Below are 25,672 nucleotides of genomic sequence, written 5' to 3' on the forward strand. Positions count from 1 at the left end.
TGCTTCTTGAAGCAAAAAATGCAGTACTTTTCATATTTTTTAGTAATGTGGTTCATATTTTCACACCAAATCTCAAGTATAATCTTATTAGACTTGAAATTCAGGAGGGCAAAAAAGATAAAGGAAACCTCCTCTCATTTCCACCAGAGTTTAAAAATCATTCTCCTACCACAACACAGGGCCTGGCATAAATAAGCATTCAAAAAGTATCTGTTAAATAAAAATATGAATACCAAAAACAAGAAATTAGATTTCTTATAATCAAATAAATTATAACTTATAAGAAGTTTCAAAGTTCCTATCTGGGGAAAAGTTAGTGAATAATTGTAGTTCAAGCAAAACTGTAAAGTGCATTTAAATAGCAGCAGGCAAGTCACTAAGAATCCAAGAAATTACCATCTTTTCCAAATATTTTACATTCCACAGGTATACAAGGAAACAGTATTAATTAGGATGTGATCTTAATAAATTTAAGATAGCGATAAAGTAAAGAACAAAGTTTCAGGTCAAAGAGAGAGTGTTTAAAATTCTAACTTCTTCATTTTCAGTCATGTGGCTTTAGGCAAGTTACTTAACCTTTTTTAGTCTCAGTTTCCTCATTATAAACAACATAGTAATAGACAATCTGTAAGATTAAATGAGCACACATATCTTAAATGCTTAGCACAGTTCCTGTGATATGCTCTCCCTTTGAGGCAAATAACTTAAAAGTCACCTACATACGGCAGCTCTCTCCAAACTATTCCATACCATTCCTAATGGACTATATAAATCTTGACTAGCAAAGAATCTAATAAAATAACTGAGAATTAATGTTTTTTACTTGAAGAGCGCAAACTTCCACATGTATTACCAACATCATAGACAGTGAACAGACCTAACAAAACCAGTGAACATACACCCAAGCAGTCACTACCACAATTCTTAGATTAAATCTAGCCCAAGACTCAAAAGAATTACTGTCAATACCTCATAACTTAGGAAGTTTACAAAGAATATTTCCCCTGAACTAAGAAGAAATAATGAATACTTAATTATTAAGTCATGGAAAGCAAAAGATAGTTTTTTGAGTAACAAAAAAAATCACACAGATTTTAGGGAACACAGGCATAATATATTACCACTCTCCAAGGCTACTGCTGTTAGAATAAGTGACAATGGGTTTAAATTTCAACATTAGGATTTGGAAATTGATTTCCTGAGTACAGGTATCTCTGCTTTTCTAAAGTTCTCATTATGCCACTTCACTTTTATGAAAGGCCTACATAGCACTATCTGTTTTCAATAACCAAAAGAAATCTAAAGAGGATTTTTGCGTTTAAGAATCAGTCGGTATGTTTTGGAGCCATCCTTCATAGAGGTAGCATGCATCCCAAGCAGCGCCACCAAGCTTCTTCCCCAGGAACTACACTTACCATCTCAGCATTAGATTGCCTTAGTTAAGACTGTGTTTGTAACCATCTGTGCTTTATCTTGACTTATTTTGTGCACCCACCCATTAGCAAAATTTGTCCTAAGGTATCAGAAAAGTCGAAGAGAGCTCATAAGGGCGTTAGTGCTTAGCATAAAACTCAACATAAATAAGTGTATTTGGTATGATTTGGTACATTATTTAGGGGGACTGGGAATGCTAAAAAATTTTCCCATATAAATTAATGGGAACTGCCTCTTTGCTTTATGCCATTTCAGCTTCCATAAGGTTTCACAAGAATGCTCTCTACTTTTGGAGAGCAGAATAAACCTTTATTATTAACAAGAGAGGCTTTCAAATTTCTGCTTCATTAGAGACCTTCAAAAGAAATTCTCACTTATATATTAGATCTAAGTGAGGTTCCCTTTGGTAATCAGTAAGTCCCAGTAAGTATGCTCTGACAGAGTGATGTGTAGCAGGAAAAATTTTATTCTCAAAGTCCTGGATTTAGAACTTCCTGTGAATCAGGTCTATCGACCAGAAAAATACAACCCACCTCTGGAGGATTTTTGGAAATGTGGAGGGGGTGCAATTTAAAATTATTATGATGGTCCTGGGGGAGAGAGAAAGAAAGGATACTAATGGCAATCAGTAGGTAGCCCCCAAACCCTCAACGAATGATAGTTACATACCACAGCATCCCGCATACCCCATTCTTCCACACCCACCAAAAAAGGTAGTATTAATGTCCCCATTCCTCACTCCCCTCAAGAAAGTCATGCTAGATCATGACCTTTAATCTTCAATTTCCAGGGCTCAATATGGTGACCATATGGTATACAGTTTGAAACCTACTGACAGGCAGCTTAGTTACCACCATTCTTATCAGATGCTATCTTCTTCCCTTTGCCTTTTTTTTTCACTATTATAATATCAAGTATAATCTTTTCAACATTTTCTGCTCACAGTTCTCTCTGCCATCACTGTATTCCACCCTTGTTCCAAAACCAAAGCTAGCATATATGAAAAAAGTTCTCCACTCTAAATTTGCAAGTATCTATGGAACACTGAATCCATAAATGCAAGGAGAGGAAGATCCACATGCAATATTTTATGTGTAGCAGCGTATGTGCAATTAATGGAAATAAGGTCCAGTTTTCATAAAGTTCTTAAAAGAACCTCAGAACATTCAAACAACTGCTCTATTGAAAACAATCCCCCAAATCTTGATGATTTCTGTGCTCAAAAATTTCTGGGCTTCCCAGTATCTGTTAGACTCTCAACATGTTAGCCAAAACCCTCCATAATGTAGCCATTATCTCAACCATCTGGAATTTAAAACTATTCTATCAATTTTCTTCATTTAACATTTGATTTTAACAACCAGACTACTTCCTTCCAACATATGCTCTCCTTTCTCAAAGCTCTGACTACAACTTCCTCTTCAGAAACAATATTTTCCTATATCCTCAACCATCAAAATCCTATTCATCTTCAAGGTCCAGTTCAAATGCCACACTTAAGAAGAGTTTCCTGTCTATTCAGCAAAAATTAACTTTATGAGCAGCTGTGTTTCCACAGTATTTTGTATTTTTAACCTAGCACTTGTCACATTCTACCTGGATTTATGGTTTTGGTATTGTAATGCCTTCCTTGCCCTATTAGAATGTAACTAGAGGACATGAGCCATACTTATGCCTCAATGAAATCACTATTAAGTGGTACAGTACCTTATATAATATAGGTGTTTAATATGAAACTCTACTAAATTAAACCGAATTTGAAGAGAATTTTGAATATTATTAAACAATGATGAGAACTACTTAGAAAGAATATAACAATTACATCCCCTAGGCCCTTCTAGTCAAATTATATACCAATTAAACGTAAATTCTTTCACATAAAAGAGAAAGGCAACTTAGTTTTGAAAAGTCTGCATAAATAAGCAGGTTTAAAATAAATGAATGTAAAAAAAAGTTATTCTAAATACTGTTAAGCATTACACAATTAGATTTTAGTTAATCATGATTACTATAGTCCACTATCCTTGACCACGGTATTATGCCTTAACTCCCAGGCTGTTTCTATTCTTTAGCAGACCTCTAGTAAAGTTTTCTAAGGGTTAAAATTAATTAACTTGAAACAACTGATAACTATATTCAGATAATTTAGGGACCATAAAATAACTATGCCCAGGTTATTTTAAATTCCAAAAATATCAAAAATCTATAAATGGAATCAAGTCTGTAAAGTTTTACATTTTATAGTTATTATATAAAACTAAACATAGTAGACAGCTATAAATTTAAAAATTTAAACTTAGATTTCTTTGTCTTAGTTTAAATTTTAAACTATTTTATTCCTAGCGTGTTTTTTCTTTGTTTTTTAAAAGATTTAGAGTGTGAGAAGACTTAGCCAACAGACTCATGAACAAAATGCAATCAACAATACTTGAACTGTGCAGGTCCACTTAGATGCAAATTTTTTTTCAATAAACATGTTGGAAACTTTTTGGAGATTTACTCACTACGTGAAGCAATTACATAGATTATACTAAGCTACTATAAAGCAATCATAGGGCTGGCTTCTGCATTATCAGTGCATAAATTATTATACCTGTAAATAAATATGAATTTTTTTCCTATTATCTTTTCATTTTTGATGTCTAGTGTAAGACACATAACATCCATAGTGTTTTGTATCATATAAAACAATATTGATGTAGGTAGTGACAGACAGGTCACCGTGTAAAACAATGGCATAGCATATGGTATGGAGAAATAGAGAAATGTTCAGTAAATGTATTCTCCCTTAAATTTTTTATAACATTTTGTTTGTAGCTTAGCTTATTGTAAGAATACAATAGACAGTAAATAAAACTGACAAAATATGAATTGATTGACTATTTATCAATACGGCTTCCAGTCAAAAGTAAGCTATTAATAAAGTTTTTGGGGAGTCAAAAGCTACTCACACATTTTCGACTGCCTAACCCCTGCGCTGTTCAGGGGTCAACTATCCTTCACATAGCAATCTATATCATGGGGAAAAAACAAGTAGTTTTGCAGTCAAGTGTGCCTGCCTAATTTGATTAGCTTTAAGGTTATTCAACAAAGGGTTTTAGGCGGATAGAGAGGAAATAATAAATGAATGAAACAGAAACCTCTAACTCAATTCTAAGTGCTACATAATTACTTTTATTCTGTATAGCTTGTGAACTGTCTATAGGAAAGATGTTCTAATAAAAATATGTTCACAGGTTAGTCAATTTTTATCCTTGGACCCAACGCCATATGCTGTTACTCAGGATAAATTTTAGAAATACTTTGTTTTACACATTTCTGTTATACAAAGGTCATATATATTACACCAAGTTATGTAAAAACATAAATTAAAAACTTTTTGTTTTAAACACTAAGACGTTAGCCAGAATATTAAAAAAAAAAGTCTACCAAAAAAGCAGTAAATAGTAGTACAAAAAGCAGTTACAATGCTAAATAAGCCATATTAGAACTGAAACACATTTCAATAAAACAGACTGAGCTATGGGAAAATTAGTTTATAATCTTTGACCACTTTTTTGTATATGTATTTTACCTTTATCTATAAAGGTAATTAAAGGTGGGAAATAGGCCAAAGAATTTCAGAATCAACATTTTAATACAGCATTTTATGACACCTTGATAAACAAAAGAATTCAGTATTAGTTGTAAATACTATGATTTAGAAAGTTAATAATGGCTTTCTGTTTTATAAAGAATGTTAACACCTATACAAAAGAATGTACAAATGAAAGTACAGTATGGTAGACTGGTAATCATGACATTTAAGTTCTAGGTCCCGACTCTGCCATGAAGGTGCTATGTAAACTTCAGCAAATATTTTCTTTACCTCTCTGAATCTCAGACTCTTTATCTCACCTATATATAATGGAAGTGAGAGGGCTGATTTTAGGTTCTATTCTAAAAATTATTTCGTTACGTGTGCAAGTTTTTTGCCTAACTATAATCTGTGTATTAATGCTGGTTAAACAGAATTACAAAGCATTAGACACTAAAAATTCAAATAGGAAAATTTAAGTTTTATATGAACAAATACACTTAAAAAATAATGAGGTACTTTGAAATTTAAAGACAGGCAAACAAGGAGTAAAGAATAGTTAAATGTGTTAATAAAAGCATAATCAGAACGGGAAACCATATGGTTAATAAATGCCCAGTTTTGGGCTCAAAAATATAAATTAATGATTCCTCAATTTTGGAATGTTGATAATTGGTAACATCCTGCATGAATACCAGAAGCATGATAAAAAATTACCACAAATATTACTAACTGATTCTGAAACTAAGCCTACTTTATACTGGAAAGCCAAAATCAAATTATTTTTATAAAGAAGCAACTACATGGTTTATGAAAGTATGTAAGCATCCTACTGCTACTGTAAAATGGCTAAAAGTTGCCGAGGAGTCAAACAGCAGTACTTTTGTTCTTTAGGAGATTCAGTTGGCCAAAAAGAATTAAAGTGCCATACAACTCTATCTCCAAATTTCATTTTTAGATCAAGTATAAAATTAAAGAGGAGACAAGGAGGCCCCAGAGCTTAGCACTGCCCCCGCCAGGAAAAACTCCTTACATAGTAGAATTATACATTCAGAGAAGAAAATCCTTTATTGCTCCAACAACCTGTGAGTAAAAAACGTTCATCATGGATACCTAGTTTACCCACCAAGAGTTAATAAATTTTAATAGGACCTGTTCATTTTGCCAAACCAAAACATAAATTTTGTCAATCCTAAATTGACTGTTACAGATTAAACCAATTTGATTACATAAAATGAAACTTTACTCCTGAAAATTACAAAGCACAAAATATTAAGATCTTCAAAGAGCCCATCAAATTTGTTTTTTAAAAAAATATCTTACTGTAATGAAGTCATTCCCTTTAACCATTCTTCCTTGGTAAAAAATCCCATGCTTTCAGCCTCCAATTTCCACGCTAAAACTAACATAATAATCTGGAAAGAACAGAACATAAAGGATAGGGGAAAAGTCAGCACAGAGATAATCATGACTACAGTTATCATGGAGAGCATTTTTATACAGCTATGTACTTCTTTCAAATATTAAAGAGTAAAACCTTTGGAATTATTAACTATAAAGAAATATAGATGGACCAATTCCTTTAAAGTTCTAACAGTCTGGAAGACAGAATCACCTCATTCTATTACAAATGACATCTGTATCAAGAAAGAGAACATATGCCCAATTTAAATTGATTAAAACTATTCTAAATAAAAATATACAATAATAAATCTTCATATAAAATTAAAGTGTCCTAATTTTTAGAAATTTATGAATATGCTATACCCCACTTGTATCCCATTCTACTTAGAAATAAAACATACATTTTCAGGTTCAACACCAATGTCTTCACAAAATTTTTCCATTCCTTCTGGCCCTACAACTTCATCAGGACCTTCAAAGACAAAAATAATTTATATATTTTATTGTTGTAATTTAATATCAACAAAAAATATAAGCCATTGTGCTAAAGGCATCTATGAATATAACATTTCCGCAAATAACTGAATTTGAATTTGACATATTTATAAGTATATATGCTACAGAGCTTTCAATGTTTTGAAATGTTCTTTGAATACATTACAAAATAAAATTAAGAAAATAAAAAATGAAACAGCATTAATATCAATTATAAAGTATTTACTGACAGCCTTCTCTAACAAAAATTTTTGGCAATGCATAAAGAAACATAAGAAGGTTTGAGCTTCTTACTCTATTAAAATGTGCCAGCACCAATACACAATTTAAGACAACCATCAGAAAATATCTGTTTAATTACTAAAATAGAAGGCCATATATTACCCTTTGAATATACACAAATAAAAATTTTGATAAAAAGATAGACATATTATAAAAATAATAACTTAAGGAAATTATTACATTCCCATTCTAGAATATTTTTCTTATCATCTTGCATCTCAAATACACAGTAAAGCATCAGTTACGTCACTTTAATGTAGAAACAAATGCTTAATCCTTCCGTTAGCTTGTCTATCATTTATCCAATAATTAACAATACTTGACTCTTATTTTTCTCTTTTAGTAGTGCTAAATATAAGTCAGTACACCAATTCTTATTTTTTTATCAGATTCCCAAAATATAGTAATTATATTAAGTATTTTTTGTGACTGGGTAAAATTAAAACAAATCTGTGACAACATGGATGGACCATGAGAGCATTATGCTAAGTGAAGTAAGTCAGGGGAAAAAAGACAAATACCATATGAGTAATGAACTTATATGTGAACTGTACATTAAAAACAACAACAACAACAAAAAAACACCACAACCCCAAAAACCGAACTCATAAATACAGAGAACAGATTGGTGGTTGCCAGAGGTGGGAGTGCAGGGTAGGCAAAAGTAGGTGAAGGTAGTCAAAGATATAAGCTTCCAGTTATAAGATAAGTCCTGGGATGCCATGTATAATATAGTGACTATAGTTAATAATACTGTATTGTATACTTGAAAGTCACTAAAATGTACATCTTATAAGATATCATCATAAAAAATGTTTTTGTAACTACGTGATATGATGTTAACTAGAATTGTTTTGGTGATCAGTTTGTAATATATACATATATCAAATCATTATGTTGCATAACAAAAACTGTTATATTTCTAATTTAATTTAAAAAGACTAAATCAATATGAAATGTGATAGAAATATGTTTACCACATCTGGCTTTGAAAATATAGTTTTAAAATATCACTGTTAAATTAGCCAATGGAAACTTGTTTTCCTTTCTTAAAGGACTAAAACTACTCCAGTTTCATAAATTATAGACTAAACTAAAGCTGCTTAGGTGGCATTTTACATCACCATCGTTAGTTCACAAGTGCAATGTGAAGCTAATGTCCTCAGATTTTTCTTAATAGAAGACTGTAGCCTGCAAGTATGTGGCCAATATACTCCTGCAGTTTCAAATCAGACCCAGGCTGCTAAGATAGTGTGTTCTGAACCGAAACCCTTTTTAAATTTGTTGGTTTAAATAAGTACTGCACTTATTTACGCAGTGAGGTGTTAAATGGGGAACGGTGTGACAATTATAGAAAGCTTTCACTTCCTAATATATACCTGGAGAATTTTTTTTTTTTAATGAGAATGTGTTAAGTACTTTAAAAAGCACACAAATACCATAAAGCTGGTAAAAATATATCTCAATGTACATCCTTATGTCATGTGTAGTTTGGATGAAATTAGCATCAGATAAAAAATTTAACAGAAGAAAACAAAGGTTTTTTTTTAAGCATGATAGGAATATATTCTACATTTTTATATGCAACAAGAAAGCTGACTTGCTGTTGAAGCTGCCATCAATAATAATTAGAAAAGAAAGCTGAAAAGTTATGTCCAGAAATATCAGTTACTGTTATACAATAGAGCCTCCCTAGATACTTTGAGATTAGTGACTCAAATTAGATTAGAATCAAGTTAAATTATGTTACACTAAAACGTATAAGATACTTGTAAGACCTTTCTGTAAACCTTAAGTGACTTTCCCGCAGTAATGCAAACACTAACAGGTCTAAGTCTAAAACAAGGTCTAATGATCTTTTCCCAGATCGCATAATGTCATTGGTTCTTCTTAAAACATACTCTTCCAATAAAACTTCTCCCAGGGAGCTGAACTGAACTAACTTTCAGACAAAACAAAAAAAAACAAAACAAAACAGGTTTCCAATCAATTTAAGAAGCTATGAAAATGAAAATTATGAAAATTAGTTTACCAGCTGGATACTTTATTAGGACTGCAATTCTATCCCTATTTTTGATTCTTTCTAAGACTTTTAAAAGTTCCTTTTCACTGTCCATACTTTTGTTCAGTAATAGGCCCAGTATATTACTGAATCCTTGCTAACTTACCTAACAGTCAAGATGAGAAGTCTTGTGAAAGGACAAAACCATCAGGCTTATCATATATGTCCTACTTATATTAACAAGGTTAGTGGTAAAATATATTAAAACAAAAAAAGAAAATCAGAAAACTGATTTTTAATAACCATAAAGAAATGTTCCCAGCTATGACCACAGAGCCTAAAACTATGACAGCCATAGCAGATAAGGAAATAAACTAAGCTACATGAATGACACAGCATCTTCAACATGAGCTACAAAGGAGCTATACTGGTAATTTTGAAACGGTATTGCAAACATACACAACCAGTAAATATGATACTGTGATACTATTACTCTTTTAACAATAGCTAACAGTTACTGAGTTCTGATTATAGATCAGGTACTGTACTAAGTGCTTTGCATGTGTTTTCTTAAGCAAATTACTTAATCTAAGTATCAGTTTTCTTATCTAGAGCACAGGGGTAACACTGCCTACTTAACAGAATGGTCATTAGGAAAAAGTTATATAATTAGCATAATTTTAAAATAAAGATAGCAATTACTATGCTGGCTATTACAAAAATGCTAGTACAGGAAACAAATGTTTAATTATAATCTTATGTTAACCAGGAAAGTCCCTAGGAGAGGTAAAACAAGTAAGCATAAATGAAAAAAAGAAGACTAATTTTATGAACTCTAGTTACCTTTGTAAGTAAAATAACATGAGTGACCTTTTGATTCTATATCATGCATAACAATAAAACTGGCATTTTGAATAATGGGCCTACATTTTAAATGGAGTTCAGTAATAAAATGAATTCCCTTCATTTAATTTGGGTTAGAGGTTGTCTTGGGATGCCAATAATAGCAGTTGTTCTGGTCTAGAAAGAATCTGCTCTGTTACTAAACAATTTTTAAATTATACTTTTGGGATCCTAACAGTGAAATTATTGCCCCACCTCCCACCATAGTCTTACAGTTAGCCTAAACTTATCTCTCAAGTTCAGAGTACACTTGAAGCCTTAACTTGATTACACTACATATAATACAAGGACTGCATATAGACTTTTTTATTTTAAACAAACACTTAGAATGATCATGATAAAAGAGAGGAAAAAAAGAGGTAGGTAAAGAGAAAGGAAACAAGGTGAGAAAAAAGAGCTTTAAAATCAGTAATTTTAGAAGACCAAAAACATTGTAATGGAAAAAAAATTCATATATGCTTATGAAGAAATTAGTAATAAATAGGAAACAAGTGTTCTTTTTCATATTATTTGCTTAACACTTCAGCAAAGTGACTGATTTTCACCCCACCCTAAGCCGAAAGCTTTACTTCCATCACTTACAGGATTTAGTCTGTGAGCTTCTTCAAGCCTTCCCTGATACTCTCAAGATTGGGTTATATAGTCCTCTTAAGAAATTTCAGTGCATCTTCCCAATACAATACTTATTGCATTGTATTATCATTCCTTTTTTTATTAGTACATCTCTCATAGATGTTAGCGCCTAAATAGCAATTACTAAAGGATGTGTTCTGTGATGATATGCCTGAGTTTCGAATCTTTTACTATGCCTCCCAAAAGTTTCAGAAAATGTCAGTTTCTAGTTGAAAAAAATTCAAAAGAATATTGAAAAGAAAAATAAGAACTATGTATAGTATAAAATGTTGTATCAAATACTTTGTTTTCCAGAATACCAACTGTACTTTAGCCAATGAATGTAAACCAAGAAGTGAATCTGTTTATAAATTGTATTAATAGTAAATGAGTTTCACCCCCCCTCGCTAAATATATACTGAATTGTGTATTTAAAGCCCAAGCCTGAAAGGGCACCAAATTCTTAGCCTACCCACAATCCTCAGTCTTGACTTTGATCCCAGTGCACAGCACTAACACATAGCAGGCCTGAAATAAATAAATTGTTAAATAAATGAACCAAAAAAAAGTTTTAAAGCATGTGACTGTTATCTTCTATTATTATTTTCATTACCTGCATACTCATAAAACCAAGCCAGGCACTTCTTGCTTGAAAAATGTTCCTCTCCACTTATTAGTCTAGCAGGGGGTTGGGATCTGCAATAGCTTAGAAAACACACAAATGCCTAAGAATTTATTGTCTCAACTTTTAGTGAAAAGCTAAGTTCAACATGAACTATGTCATATCAAACTAAATCAAGTTGTTTTTTTTAACAGCTGGTGTTATGGGGGGAAAAAAGTGGAGTTAAGTATTTGCAATTTGATACAGTAGTCTATACATAAAAACTTGTAGCTAACAAAACCCAAATTCTACTTTGCTCACTATCAAATTCCAAAAATATCAACAAAAATTATTTCCCCAGATTTCAAAAGACCAAACAGAAGTCCAACCTAATGGTCTCAGTGCAGAACTGGTAGTTGGGAAAGTATAAATCTTTATGATTCTTCTGAATTACATGTAATTTATACTTGCACATAATAAACATTTGAAAACAAAATATTACAAAGTATATTTTGATAATCCATCAATACTTCAAAGTAAAACTCTATATTTAGAGTTGTTTATCATCTACCAAGATTGAATAGATATTTAATGATAAAAGACGATTCAAGATGTAAGGGTATAATTAAATTCCACCAATTAAAAAACAAAAAAAAAAAAACTTAAAACATATCATTAGTACAAATAATTGGATCAAGTTCTTTAATTCAATTCTATTTATCTTTTCCATAAAGTCATTTAAAGTTGGGAAGTTCATAAACCGCCTTTAGGATAAAATGAACTTCAGAGAATCTTTTCTACAGGGCCTCAAACAGTTACATTACTACCACAATGACACAGAAATGCTGTAACTTCTGCAGTTGAGTAACGTAATGTAAAATAAGTATATCAATATTTAAAAAGTTTAACTTGATAAAGCAAAGTATCACCTGAGTTCTTATGACTGCTCAACTATTTTAAAGTATTTAAATAATTTTGATACATTACATGCTTAAGGTATCTAAAATAATACAAAACTAATCGGCACGTTTCATAATATTTTGAGCTACTGGAGTAACCATATCAAATTCTAGGAATATATTTAAGCTGTTCTCCCAAACAGCATAATGAAGGGGGAAAAATGAATCTATTACTAAAAGGAAGATGCAGACTAAATAAGTTACCTACCTCACATATTTAAGCAGATCTCTCACATTTTTAAACAACTCTAAGTTCTAGCTATCTCCTCTTTCTAGCACTGGCTACAGTCTTCTTTTAATGGCAGCATCTGAAGTTGTCACACCAAGTGCCAACCACAGATATAATCGAGGACACTCCATAAGGAGATTTCAAAAATCCGCTTCTCTCACCTAAATTGCAGTAATTTTTTGCAGCATACAATGTTGCTGTGATGCCTCAATGACATGCTACAATGGGATTAAAGAGCTCTATCTACAGCTCTGCTTTGTTTTCTTTTTCTCCAAGAGGACAGAGTACAATAGCTCTCAATTATTAATATTTATATTGAGAGCTAATAACACCCTGAATACTAGAAAACAAAACGCATGGAGGGCCTTCCCAATTCGGCACATAGGGACGTGGCGCAGGTGGAGGCACTATACTTCCAGAAATTGGGTTCCTGCGATTTAAAACAACAACTGATGGGATCCTCCGGGTTATACCATTAAATCTGGAGGCCAATTACAACACGCGGAGCTTCCCTTTCTATCATTCCCATGGCAGCTGTCAGGTCAAGATTTCCTGTTCTGCTCCTTTCTTCACACTCTACAAAGAAATTCTAATAGTAAATTCTAACAGTGACCCTTTCGCAGATCTGTTTGAAGAGAAGGCGGAGGAGGGGTTAAGGGAGTAGGGTAAGGGGAAAGAGCGCAATTTACGTACGCATTCCTGTTTCCCCACCCTCCAGGGCACGTAAGACTCCAACGCGAGGCGACTGGGCTAGTCGCTCCACAGGCGCCAGAAAGCACACACACCGAACACGAGGTGGAGGCCGGCGCAGACACTCGCCGTGTTCTGCGCCTACCACGTACATTTATCGGGGGTGCGGGGTAGTCACCTCTCAGCTCAGGCCTCGGAGACCCGGCCCACCTCCTTCTCCTCTAGCCATCCAGCAAAGGAGGAAAAATAGACGGGTGGGGGAAGGAGGTACCTGGAGATTTTACACTTTTTGAGACCCCCGTCTTCCGCCACTGCCACCCCAGAGGATTTTCTCTTCTTCTTCACCGGCATCTTCCGCCCTCCCCGGCAGGGCGGGCAGGGGAGCCGGGGAAGGGGGTTGCTGTCCACTGAAGCCTCCTCAGTGCTGGCACCCGGTTCCCAGAGACAGCAGCAAGCGTAGGAGCAAAGTCTCCAGCCCGTACCACAGCGGCCCAGCCCGGCGTCCGGCCGCTCCTCCTCCTCGTCCTTCTCTGCTCGGGGCAGGGCGGGTCAGTGCTCGCCGGTGGACACTGCGGCTTGGTCACACCGGGAAGGGAGAAAGCGGACAGCGCGACACCTCCACCAGACTCCGAGAGCTAGAGGCTCACTCTGACCCGGATGCGCCCCGCCAAGGGCCGGAAGTGACGCAACGCCGAGCTGGTCGCCGGGATGGGCGTGGCTCCTGTTGCAACTAGCTAGCCGGCTCCTAAACAGAAGGATGCTGTGTACCTGCCAGAGTGGAGAAATCGGGGTGTTTTTTTGCCATTTGACCGCCGTTGGTGGTCCAGGGTATCCCGGCCTTTCTAACAAAACTTCACCCCGCCCTAATGTTGGTAAGTTACCTCTAAGAAATGTTTTATGAAACCACTAGTAGTATACAGTTCGCTTTAACAATAACCTGGTACAGTAAACCAAGTTAAAGTTATGAGTTTTCCCATTCGGTAACCTCACCTTGTTACCCATTCGTTAAGAATGAACATTTCCTTTATGGGCCACGATCATTCCTCCACCCTCACACCCCTTTATTGTCGTCCTTGACCTCTTTCCTTTATTAAACTTTACCATTTCTCACTCTCAGACAAGAGACAGTAGGTGGTCGCTGACCTAGTAAGAAATTTGGGGAACATTTCTAAGGGGCCTTCCTCCAAACATTATTACCCAAAACACTTGTAATAATTCCACCTTCACTTCAGTGAAAATAATTTTTCATAAATAAAAGTTGTTGCGTATAGTAGAAAGTCGCGTTTGTTAATATTTAAGTTCACATCTGTAAACCAAAGTGTAATTGTAGAGGACGAAAAAAAACTCTTTAAATTCAGTAACAGTCCATGTTGTTCTAGTTAGCCTCCACGTTGGTGCTCTCATTTGGCCATTAATTAGTTCACAAGGATATAGGACCTAAACCAAGTGGATCAGTCAGTGCCAGTGACATGAAGCTGAACCATCAGGAAGCAACTTATTTCCTATGGACTTGAACCTAAGAGGATGTGGAGAATGAAGCCAAAACTCAGACAAGACCAGAACTGAATTAAGCAAAAAGGCAGGGGGAAAAAATGCAGGGTTTTATGATATAGAGCCTGAGTCCATGATATGCCCTAAGAAGGTCAGTTACGTGAGCCATTAAACTCACTATTTTGCTCATGCAGTTGTCTGTTACCACCGAAAGAATGTTGTTCCTGAATGCTGTAATTCAACTAAAAAACGCATGAGGCTAAAACATCAAATCTGAGTAAGAACAAGTCTCTAAAAAAAAAAAAAAAAACCATCTGTAAATAGGGACAGAGGGACATATTAACACGCAATGCAATCAGCAAGATCTAGACTGTCAGAAAGTTTTCAATAAAAATGACCCAGATTAAGCAACAAATTATTGTATTTTGTTGTGTATAATGCGCTCCCATGTATAGTACACACCCACAGTTTTGGCCCAAACTTTACGGGAAAAAACCTTTCATTTTAATTTTTGAATTCAGTTTCTTATTTATTTATACTTAGATACTTGTTTTTTGTATTATAAAGGAATTTTATAATTTTTTGTATTACAGAAGAATTTTAAAAGTTACACTTTTAATACATAAGTGTAAATTTAAAAATTTATATAGATACAGAATTAGTAGTACTCATGTATAATGCACACCCTTCTGTTTCCCTCAAAAATTTAGGCAAAAAAGTGAGCATTATATGCAGCAAAATATGGTAGGAAGAGAAAGAAATTTTGTATCAGTCGTTTTCCATACGGGATTCTTATTTGAATCTTAAGCCAAACAATTTGAACAATATTATGACATTTATAGTACAATTGGAAATTTGAACACTAGCTGAATATTTGATGAAATTCTAGAACAAAGTTAATTTTAGGACAGCGTATCAGCAATGCTTGGGGACTGTGATGGAGTGGTAATTGAGGGAAGAATGCAAAGAGAAACAAGGGAACTATTTTGGATAATAGACATAATTTTACGTCCTGATTGAGGTGGTGTATATACTTGTCAAAGCTCACTGAACTGTACAATTAAAATATATGCCCTTCTTATATATTCCACAGTAAAATTCATATAAAAAGTCAAACCAAAAAAAACAAAAAATGGTAAGACAGTATAAGAAACTAACAAGGCTTGTTTATTCAAGGAGCAAGCTATAAAAGCTAAATATGCCTTTTCACAAATAGGACAAAAGAAATGGAATAAATATCTAAATAATGAAGACAAAGACCTCTGAGGACAATGTTCAAGGGATATCCTCCCAGAGAGCAGAATTAAGGCTGAATCTAGGTGTAAGGATCCTTCATAATGCCTGTCTACCAGGATACCAGCATTGCTATGGCCCAACTGACTATTATGTGTTTTCCATTCTTTACTAAATAGTAATACTTATTGTGGTTATCATGTCCCTTTCTCCACTATTGATTATGCAAGAGTGGAAAGCAGATAATTAATTCTCTCTTAGTTCATAGGCCACCAGACCGTAAAGAACCACTTCCAGACCTAAGGAAGAAGACCATACCACACATGGAGATTCTGGAGACGAAGCAAAATGCAATGACTGGATAAAAGTATGTACGGAATTCTCTGGAAAAAACGTAAAAGGCTGGGTCTATGTATAATATTCATTCTTTCAGTCTGTTATTCAAACAATATTTAATGATCACTTAAACCATGAACTGTTCTTGTTTAGGGATATAAAAGGCAGGCATGACACCTGCATTCATGAGGTTTACAATCTGGAGGGGCACAGTATATACACAGCCTGTTTGCATTTGGGAGAACTTTATAAACGAAAATAGGGTCGGTCAGTAATCTATGCTCGTTAATGATAATAAAGGGATGGTGATTTCCAGAGTCCTGTAGATCATTTTCTTATTGCCTTCTCTGATCAATACCTACTGCCACCACCATACCCTCAAAATGGAGCATTCCATTATCCCTTTGAGCAGTATAGAAATGCCTAGGTACGTGGTTTTAATCTTATCTTCTGCTCATCAACACATTGATAGTACATGATTTTCCATCAAGAAGACACCTATAATGGAGAAAGAAACTATGAGAGTACTGTAGTTCCTTGTTGAAGTGGAAAAAAAAAGGAAAAGAAAAGTAATGAGAAGAAAAGCAAGGGATGAAGCATTTACCTTAAGCAGAAACTCACGTTCTGGTTTCAGATATTGATGTTAGGTAAGACACACAACTTCCTTTATCCTTCATCTTATCCTACTATTACAGAGAAGGGTATAGAAAAAGAAATTAAGTAATAGCCATCTATAATGGCAGTGGACATATATTTCTGCCAAACAGGGCAGATGGCAGAAGGACTGAGACTGAGTCATAGTTTTGTCATCTATTTGACATGTTGGTTATACATGCATCCCTTAGCACTTTGAGGTTACACAATGAAGCTAAGAAAAAGATCTTTTAAAATAGTTACCTGTATCAAAGCAGCCAAATATAGTGCCCTAAAATGTGTTGATTGATAGTCTATACATAGCTTATATTTTCTTAACACCTCTTTAAAATAGGGCATTTCCACTTGCCAGGAAAACAAGGAACACAGAAATTCAGTGATTTATGAAATGCCATGTTATTGTGGTCCTAAATTTATACAGATACTTCCCTGTTCATACATTAAAATTGATTTTCAAAACAACCCCATAGATCAAAATTTTGTAAAGTATCTCCATACACATAAACCCTGAGAAAGAATACTCAAGAGAACAGTAGAAATGGGATGTTAAAATAGGTCTGTTTTGGAGCATCAACAAAGCCCATTGAAACTCCTGGTGTTTTGGAGAGGCCCAAGAGTGCAGAACTATGTAACACAAGCCACATACCCCTTACATCCTAAGCAGTGTGCTAGAGCACATCTAGTGCAGCCTGACTGTGGCTGTGGTTCACTCTGGTCCAGACTGAGGGAGTGGCCATTCTCTTTAACATTACTGGTTACCATGATGAAGGGAAAGGAAAACATAGTGAGCCCTATGGTGGCTGTTAAAGGCTCTCTACTGAAATGACATATCACTTTTGTTTAAGTCATACACCTAAGGTTACACCTGAGTTCCTTAGGATAGGAATGTATAATTCAACTGCAGAGAGAGGGGCACTAAAAAGATATGGTATTGGAATGAAATTTAATTCAAGATCTGGGAAAGAATTCACAGAGAAGTTTTAAAGGGGCAGTAGGGAAAACCAGAAGATTGATTTCTGCTTTTACCTCACATTGACAGGTTGTATTTTCCAAAGATGGTCACAATGATATCTCTCAACCCATGTGTCCTAGAACCTTACCACTCTTTCTCAATAAATGGATAAATAATAGTCATCATCTTTATAATCATTCTTTATCATCAATATTGATTCATTAATTATGAAGAATGTACCATACTGCTATAAGATGTTAATAATAGGGGAAGCTGGGTGTGAAATATATGGGAACTTTCTGTATTATCATTGCAACTTTTCTGTAAAACTAAAATTCTTCTAAAATGAAGTTTATTCTTAACAAGTCAAAATGAACAGAAAGAAATAAAAATTTACAAATAGTAGAGTACAGGAAGAAAGGGGCTAATAACTGAAGAAAGCTGCCTTGGTTGAGTGCCTTTGGAAAGGCCAAAATTCGTAAAATTCTGAATGTGTGATCACAAGTAGAAAGTGCTGTCTTGTCTATCAAGTGGCCAAAAATTAAGCACTTTCAACTTGAAACCTTACCAGGAGGACTAACAATTAATTTTCAGGGGGGAATTAGTGCTGGACACCTGATTCGCCTTCCAGTATATGAATATGTACCCCAAATGAAGAATAATTGACAAAATCAAATTACTACTGGCAGAGAATACATTGTGTTGATGACTTGGTGCAGAGAGGAACTCTTCTTTTTGGATGAATGGTAGAGGAGACCAAAAGGCAGGCTGTGTTTAGGTGGGTTCTCATAAGCATTTTCATAGTTTTAATTAAGCTCATATGGGTGGTGGTCACACTTTCCAAAAAAATATAGGAAAGATGGCATAGTGGAATTAGTTTCTTAAAATGAGGACCATCATTAGACTGATGGATTTGCCTCTTTAAGTTTTGCAACCCTGAATAAAACATTTATCATGTGACTCAGTTTTATCATTTGTATAATAAAATAGATGCCTTATCTACACATCACAGCATTACATTGTTGAAAAACTAGGAACAAATGTGAACGAGTTATCTAAACTGCTGAGGGGTACATAATTATGTATCACCTGGAGTCCTTGAGGTATATACGCTACAAAAACAAAGTTGTTCTAGTCTAGAAAGGGGATTTATTTGAAGTTATTCACAGAATCAAAGGATGGGATTGCAAAAAAGGGACATGTAATTGGAAAACAGTTACTCTGTTTTCCATTTCCACCCAAATTCTGCTAATGGGTCTTTCCCTTCAGGTCACCACTACCTTTATTGAATGTCAATGACCCTGTCTGTATTTTTAGGGACCCTAACCAAGTTCCCAACCACTGAAAATAGGATTGTCTACATAGGGAAGTCTGAATGGGACTCAGCAAATTCTTAGGCCATGGTTAGGCAACATATCTTTAGAAAAATCCATAGGTGACATGTGGGCAGTTACTGAAGTCCCTCACTATTCAGCACAAACCAGATTAGTTCATAAGCAATGATTTCTAGAAAGACAGTAAGTGATCTGCAAATAGGCTCATTTACTTGGCACCCACACCGCTGTGGTCACTGGCGATGGCAATTTTGGTGCTGCTTAATGCTGAGCCTGCTCTTCTCTGTGTGTTCTTTGCAGGTCTCCTCCCTCATCTATAGTTTCACAGAGATCTCTGCCAAGTTGGAGCTCTGTCCAACTCTTGAACCCCTTCCTAGCCAACATGACCCTCAATTGTTATGGCATAAACTTTATGCTCTGCTTCTTTCAGGGCCTGCACTTTTAATTTGCAAGAATCTTCTTGTCTCTAAAGTAAATACGGCTTATGAGAATCAAAAGTTTTGGCTTTCAATGGCATTTTTTTAATATCATGAGGTTTCAAAGCATATTTTTAAAGTAAAAAAAAACTAAACCTCAACTGTTTTTCATTTGTGATTTTACAGTCAATTCTTGAGGCAATGACGGTGACTATTAAGGTCATGAGTAAAAATGTGCACAAAAGATAACCATGAAAATTTTTTCAAGATATTTTCTATTGGCCAAACAGCAAAAGAATTCTCAATCTTCACTGAACTCTTCCACATTTTGTATGCAGCTAAAGCTTCCATCTGCACATCCTTCTGATACATACACTTAGGACCAGTTACATAATTTGTGGGGCCCTGAGAAAAACGAAAATGCTGAGTCCTTTGTTCAAAAATTGTTTAATGATCTGTGAGAGCAGATGACCATTAAGCCCAGCACAAGACTCTTCTAAGCATGAGGCCCTCCACACTGCACGGTGATGAAGCCAGCCCTCCATACACCTTAAAAGCAAGTCAAGGCCTAGACAACCTACAGGTTCATTCAGTGAAGCTCCAGGTTTATGTGTCAGAGAGCACTATATGTTCTAAAACTCATTTCATATTTCAGAGAGAGAGAGAGATTACATTTCCCACCCTACCTTGCAATCAGGAATTGCCATAAAAAGGTGCTATGTAATCAATCAGCTGGATTCAAAATAATTCAGGAGAGAATTCTATCATCTAGGGAATAGTGGAGCCACAGAATAGAAGAGGTCTAGATTCCTGAATCATCACAAGGAAGACTGTCTGCCAAATACTACATTGAACTGTCAAATGAAGGAAAAATAAAATTCTATTATGTAAAACCACTGAAATTTTGGGGTTGTTTATTGTTAATATTCGCAATACCTTGACTGTATGTCAGGACTAGGCTATGTTAAAATAACAAATGACGCCAAAATCTCAGTATCTTATAACAAAAGTTTATTGCTTATTTATGGTATGCCATCCAGAAGACTAGAGCTGTAGTGCTCCTCAGGGAGCTAGGCTGATAAACTTTCATCATGATTTATGCTTCTGCTTCCATGATCATCAGCAGTGGAAGGAAACCATGATTATACATTGACTTTTAAGGTGTCTGTGCATACGTGGTACATCACTTTTACTTACATTTCAAAGATCACAAGTCAAATGGTCATGCCTATCTTTAAAAAAAGCAAAAAAGCACAATGTCATGTGCCAATAAAAGGGAAATTCAGACATTTTGTAAATGACAGTAATGAGTACCACATGAATACAGTTGTTGGTTTTTGAAAGGAGGATGATGTCATACAGAAACTTAAAATATGTTCTATAAAATAAGTATTCAGACAGCAAAAAAAAATAATAATAAAGGAAAGAAAAAATAAAAAACACTAGCAGGCTGATTAGCTGGAGACCTCAGTAAAATACTTAGTAAAACTGTCCCCTGTGAGAAGTAGAAGGTGGATTGGCAAGCCTGATGAGACTCTTACTCTGCGAGAAGTAGAGGGAGAGTAGCGGTGTGATGTGATGCAGTCTTTCTGCAAAGATCAGATTATGGGTTTTAACTTTGCCATCCAAACCTGCTGTTTCGGACAGCGTCAAGATAGCCAACCATTAAGTGGAGAGGGGCATTTGTATGAGGAAGCAAAGAAATAAATCATTCTTAAGAATTATATATAGGGAAAAAGGGAAAAACTAGAATGTGAAATTTAGAATTTGAAACTAAAAGTAAATATATCAGAAAGCCTACTAAGTTTTTAAGGGAATTGTATTGTTAATGAAACCATGGGCCTAGACTAAAAAAGACATCCAGCAATCATCAATCTCCCCCAGTTTCCCCAGCAGAAAGCTCAGATAATTTATCTTTTGCTTATACGCTGTACCTTGAGGACCCACATTTGAACCTGATGGAAAGGTCTGTGCATCACAAGGAGATGATTCACTGACTTCATAACCCCATTTCTGACAACTATACTAGCTAAGTGATAAGAATAACTTTCATCTGTTTCAGTGAATATGTTTCTTAATGGTATAAATTTTCAAATACCATATTTGTTAGATATCTTCAGGAATCGAAGCCAAGGCAAGGCATGAAAAATGGAAATTGTAACTTGGCCTCTTTTCCTCTAAATTTATTCTGAGCTACCCTGTTGAATGTATTGACACTGCCAATTTTTTGATGTTCTATTCTCATAGCAACAGGCTATGATGTCAGAAGGTTATTTTATCACACAATTTATCCAAAATAAGATGCTCGGCTGTGAAGTAGAAAGCTCTGGTGTTATTCAACAATCATTTTACGTACATAAAAACAGAAATAGAAATAGAAAATAAAAGACTCAAAATAATAGTTTATGTGAACTTTTATTAATAATTGCCCTGGCATTAAAAAAGCTTTCTCTTCAGCACTTGACATCAGTGGTTATGTATTTTTTAAAAATACTATTAAAAAGCATTCCGTTACAAGACTCCTGCAAATAAAAGGTAAGCGAGAATGTGCACACAGTAAAGAAAGCAGCATCGAAGCATCTAAAAGAATAATCCCCATCACTATAAAGGGGAAGATTACCTACTAATATGTCTTGAAAAAACGTTATACTAACAACCTAGCGTACTTCATTATACTGAAAGGCATAATTAAAAGCACTATATCAGACAAGTAATTATCACACAATTTGATATAGGTGCAAAAAACAGCATTAAGACAGCATTATGTAAAGCATCTTTACAAACTCACATGCCAACAGGGCCTGGGCGTGGGGCAGTGCAGGTGATAAGTACAAGTGCTGTCTGTAGCAGTCTAGATGGGCTAGATTAAGCCATAGCAACAAAGGAGCCAATAGCTCAGTTGTTGAAGACAAAATTTTTTTAATTTGTTACACTACATGTGGCCAAGGATCAGGTGGGAACTCTGTCCTCCGTCATTAGAGCATCCACTCTGTAGAACATTACTGGTTACAATGGCAGAGAGAAAGTAGAGTTTATTTTGCTTAGTTGCAGCAGATTTCTTTTTCGTAATTTGAAAGATATTAGAAGATATGCTAATCATTAAGACTGTTCTCAGATATTCTACAGCTGTCTTTCCTTTTGTGCACAAGGTATTTACCTGCTCGCTTGCAGTTATACTGACCATATGCCTTGTGCGGCCAATAAAATGTGAATGGAACTGATGTGCAGAAACTAAAAGCCAGTAAGTCCTTTGCCACATGGTTCCTCAATACCAGTAAGATAAATTGTCAATGAAAAGAAATTATGACTATTCAACAAAACTCCTATCAAGTAATTATAAACCAAAGATTTCAATTTTATAAGAGGTATAAAACATCACAAAACTATACTTAAAAACATTCTCCCAAGACTGGCGTTCTCTTTATTTTAAAAGAGAGCAGGTTTAGAGTACTGTCTCTGCCATACCTCTTACAGTCCTTGCCATTAGTAGACTAAGGTCAAGGAATAGAACATTTCTAGCACCCCGGAAGTACCTCCCCCACATTGCCGCTCCTAATCACAACTTCCTCCCTCTTCCCAGAGGTAACTATATGACTTTTATGGTAATCACTTCATCTTTTAAAAATAATTTTATTGTTTAAGTATGTATCCCCAAACAATATATCTTAATTTTTGCATATTTCTGAATTTTACATAAATAGAATGTGTTCTGTGTCTGTTTTCTTCCATCAACACATATTTTTAAGAATCATTCAGAGTGTAGTACATTGGGATTTGCTGCTGTATAGTATTCCACTGTATGAATATATTACAATGTATTTATTCTACCTTTGCTGGACATTTTTGATGTTGCTGGACTTTTAAAAACAACACTGTTATGAACATTCTTTTAGGTGTATCTTAGTTTGTAAGTACGTGAAATAGAGTGAAATTTCTGGGTCACAGGATATATTTATGTACGTATGTATTTTATTATTTATTTTTAGGGAGAGGGAAAGGCAAGGAGAATGAGAGGGAGAAAAACATCGATGTAAAAGGGAAACATTGATTGGTTGCCTCTCATATGTGTCCCGACCGGGGACTGAACTGCAACCCAAGCATGTGCCCTGACTGGGAATTGAACTGGGGACCTTTCACTCTGCAGACGATGCCCAACCAACTGAGCCACCCTGGTTAAGGCAGGCTATATTTATTTTTGACCTCACTTAATAATTTACACACTACCAATAGTATATAAGAGTTCCTATAGTTCATATCCATGTATTATCTTCATAGCACTTATTGCTACCTGAACATTTGTTTACTTGTTTAATGTCCATCTTTCCCCAGTGTACATTGTGACCTCCATATGAGCAGAGACTTTGCCAATCTTGTCCACTATTTTACACCTTGCACCTAGAACAGTGACTGGCACAGTGCTTGACTGGAACAGTGCTTGACACACAACATGGGCTGACCAAACACTTGTTGAATTACTAAATGAGTAAATGAAAATTCCAGCCCATTAGTAATTTCAGCCAGGGCTATGCAGAAAGACAACTGGCCTTGCTTGTTACTACATAATATAAAATACTTGTTACGTTATGTAATAAAAAATGGATATATAACAACTATCATGATTTCAACTTTGGAAAACTATATATACAAAGAATAAAAGTAGAAGAAAACAATCCAAAACTTAGAATTATTTTTCATAGAGACACTAAAGAGTTTTATTCTCCCTTCTCCCCACTTTCACCTTTTATATATTTTCCAAAATGTCTTCAATACATTTCACTTTTGTGAAAAAAGGTAAACTTTAAAATATATAATAGTAATGACAAAGAATGAACTATTGATATATAAAAGAACAAGGATGACTCTCAAGAAAAAAAGGTTGAGTAAAAGAGTATTATTCCATTTATCTAAAATTTGAAAACACGCAAACTAGTCTGTGGTGACAGGGATTAAGACTAATGTTACTCTTGTGGGGATACTGCCTGGGAAGGAACATGAGGGAGCTTTCCAGGATGATGGAAATGTTCTATATCCTGTCCTAGGAGATGGTTATAAATCAAATCACAAAAGTTATAAATCAAATTCCTCATACCATGTAGATGCAAAACATTCTTATGACAGTTTCTGAGTCTTCTAGCTTTCCTCTTCTTCAGAGTCCTTCATATTTTGCAGCATGAGACATACTGGACACTTAGAATGTGTTTGGAAATAAACTAACAGGTGAACGTATAGCAGAGCTTTTCTCATTCTAAGCCAATCTGAATTTTCCAAAATCAGTAACAATAATACTATTCTCAGCAACAGAAATGCTGAGAGGACTCACTTCAAAAATGAAATATATGCCACATATCTAAGTATGTTAGAAAAAATTTTCCCTTTTACTCAGTTTTTTTAGGAATAGGATTTTCTATATTTAACACTGTGGCAGATTATCAAATACAGTATTTATAAATAACCTAAGGCTTTTTTTGCAAATTCATTTGCCATTATCTGCTCAATGCTACCAGATAGGAACACTAGTATCTTTCAGAGATAAGCACCAACTGCTATGTAAGAACTGGAAAACAAAAATGGCTCAGATTAAATGCATATGCCATTATTGACCATTATACTAGGGAGATATGGAGCTGGAAGAAATAATGTAAGTGTAGGGTGGTAACTACCAGTAGGCACTCAAAAACAGCTCAGTATACTAAGGTAAGCCAATTTTCTCCCTTGATTCAATTAGCATTTTCTCATTCATGTTAAAAAGGCGAAAGATTTATACGATCTGAAGAGAAACCAGAGTATCCTCATTCATGTATATCTCTGGAATTTACACCAACAGCAAAGTTCTTTCAAAAACTGAACAAAGAACTACCTCAGATTACTTAACCTGGCAGTGTTCTGTTCGCTTCGCTAAGACTACTACACCATTCATTCAATAAGTGTATATAAAAAGCTGTGTATTATTAACTCCTCAGAAGCAGCTTACAATCTAGTAGAGATAAAAAGGTACACATGAAGACTTTAAATAACAATGAAAGGCAGTATGTAGATAAACTCCAAAATGAGTTTTATAGGAAAGAGAA

At 34.8% G+C, this 25,672-nt stretch overlaps 1 protein-coding gene across 3 annotated transcripts in view; it reads right to left on the bottom strand.

The window, feature by feature from the left end:
* DCUN1D5 (defective in cullin neddylation 1 domain containing 5) overlaps positions 1-25,672 on the bottom strand; it is a 69,869-nt gene that overhangs the window by 14,903 nt on the left and 29,294 nt on the right. The window contains exons 1-4 of one of the 3 annotated variants that reach the window (XM_054592496.1): positions 13,460-14,046; positions 11,323-11,414; positions 6,817-6,887; positions 6,335-6,426 (exon numbers count right to left, since the gene is read on the bottom strand). In XM_054592496.1, the coding sequence (XP_054448471.1) occupies positions 6,335-6,426; positions 6,817-6,887; positions 11,323-11,414; positions 13,460-13,539 (335 nt within the window). In that variant the 5' untranslated portion in view covers positions 13,540-14,046. Of the gene's footprint in view, positions 1-6,334; positions 6,427-6,816; positions 6,888-11,322; positions 11,415-13,459; positions 14,047-25,672 lie in introns of those variants that run through there. The other 2 variants (XM_054592498.1, XM_054592497.1) reach the window with 2 other exon arrangements.

The sequence above is a fragment of the Pteronotus mesoamericanus genome, unplaced genomic scaffold (genome assembly GCF_021234165.1).
Source record: "Pteronotus mesoamericanus isolate MK-2021 breed Mesoamerican mustached bat unplaced genomic scaffold, CSHL_Meso_final scaffold_36, whole genome shotgun sequence".
Classification (NCBI taxonomy): domain Eukaryota; kingdom Metazoa; phylum Chordata; class Mammalia; order Chiroptera; family Mormoopidae; genus Pteronotus; species Pteronotus mesoamericanus.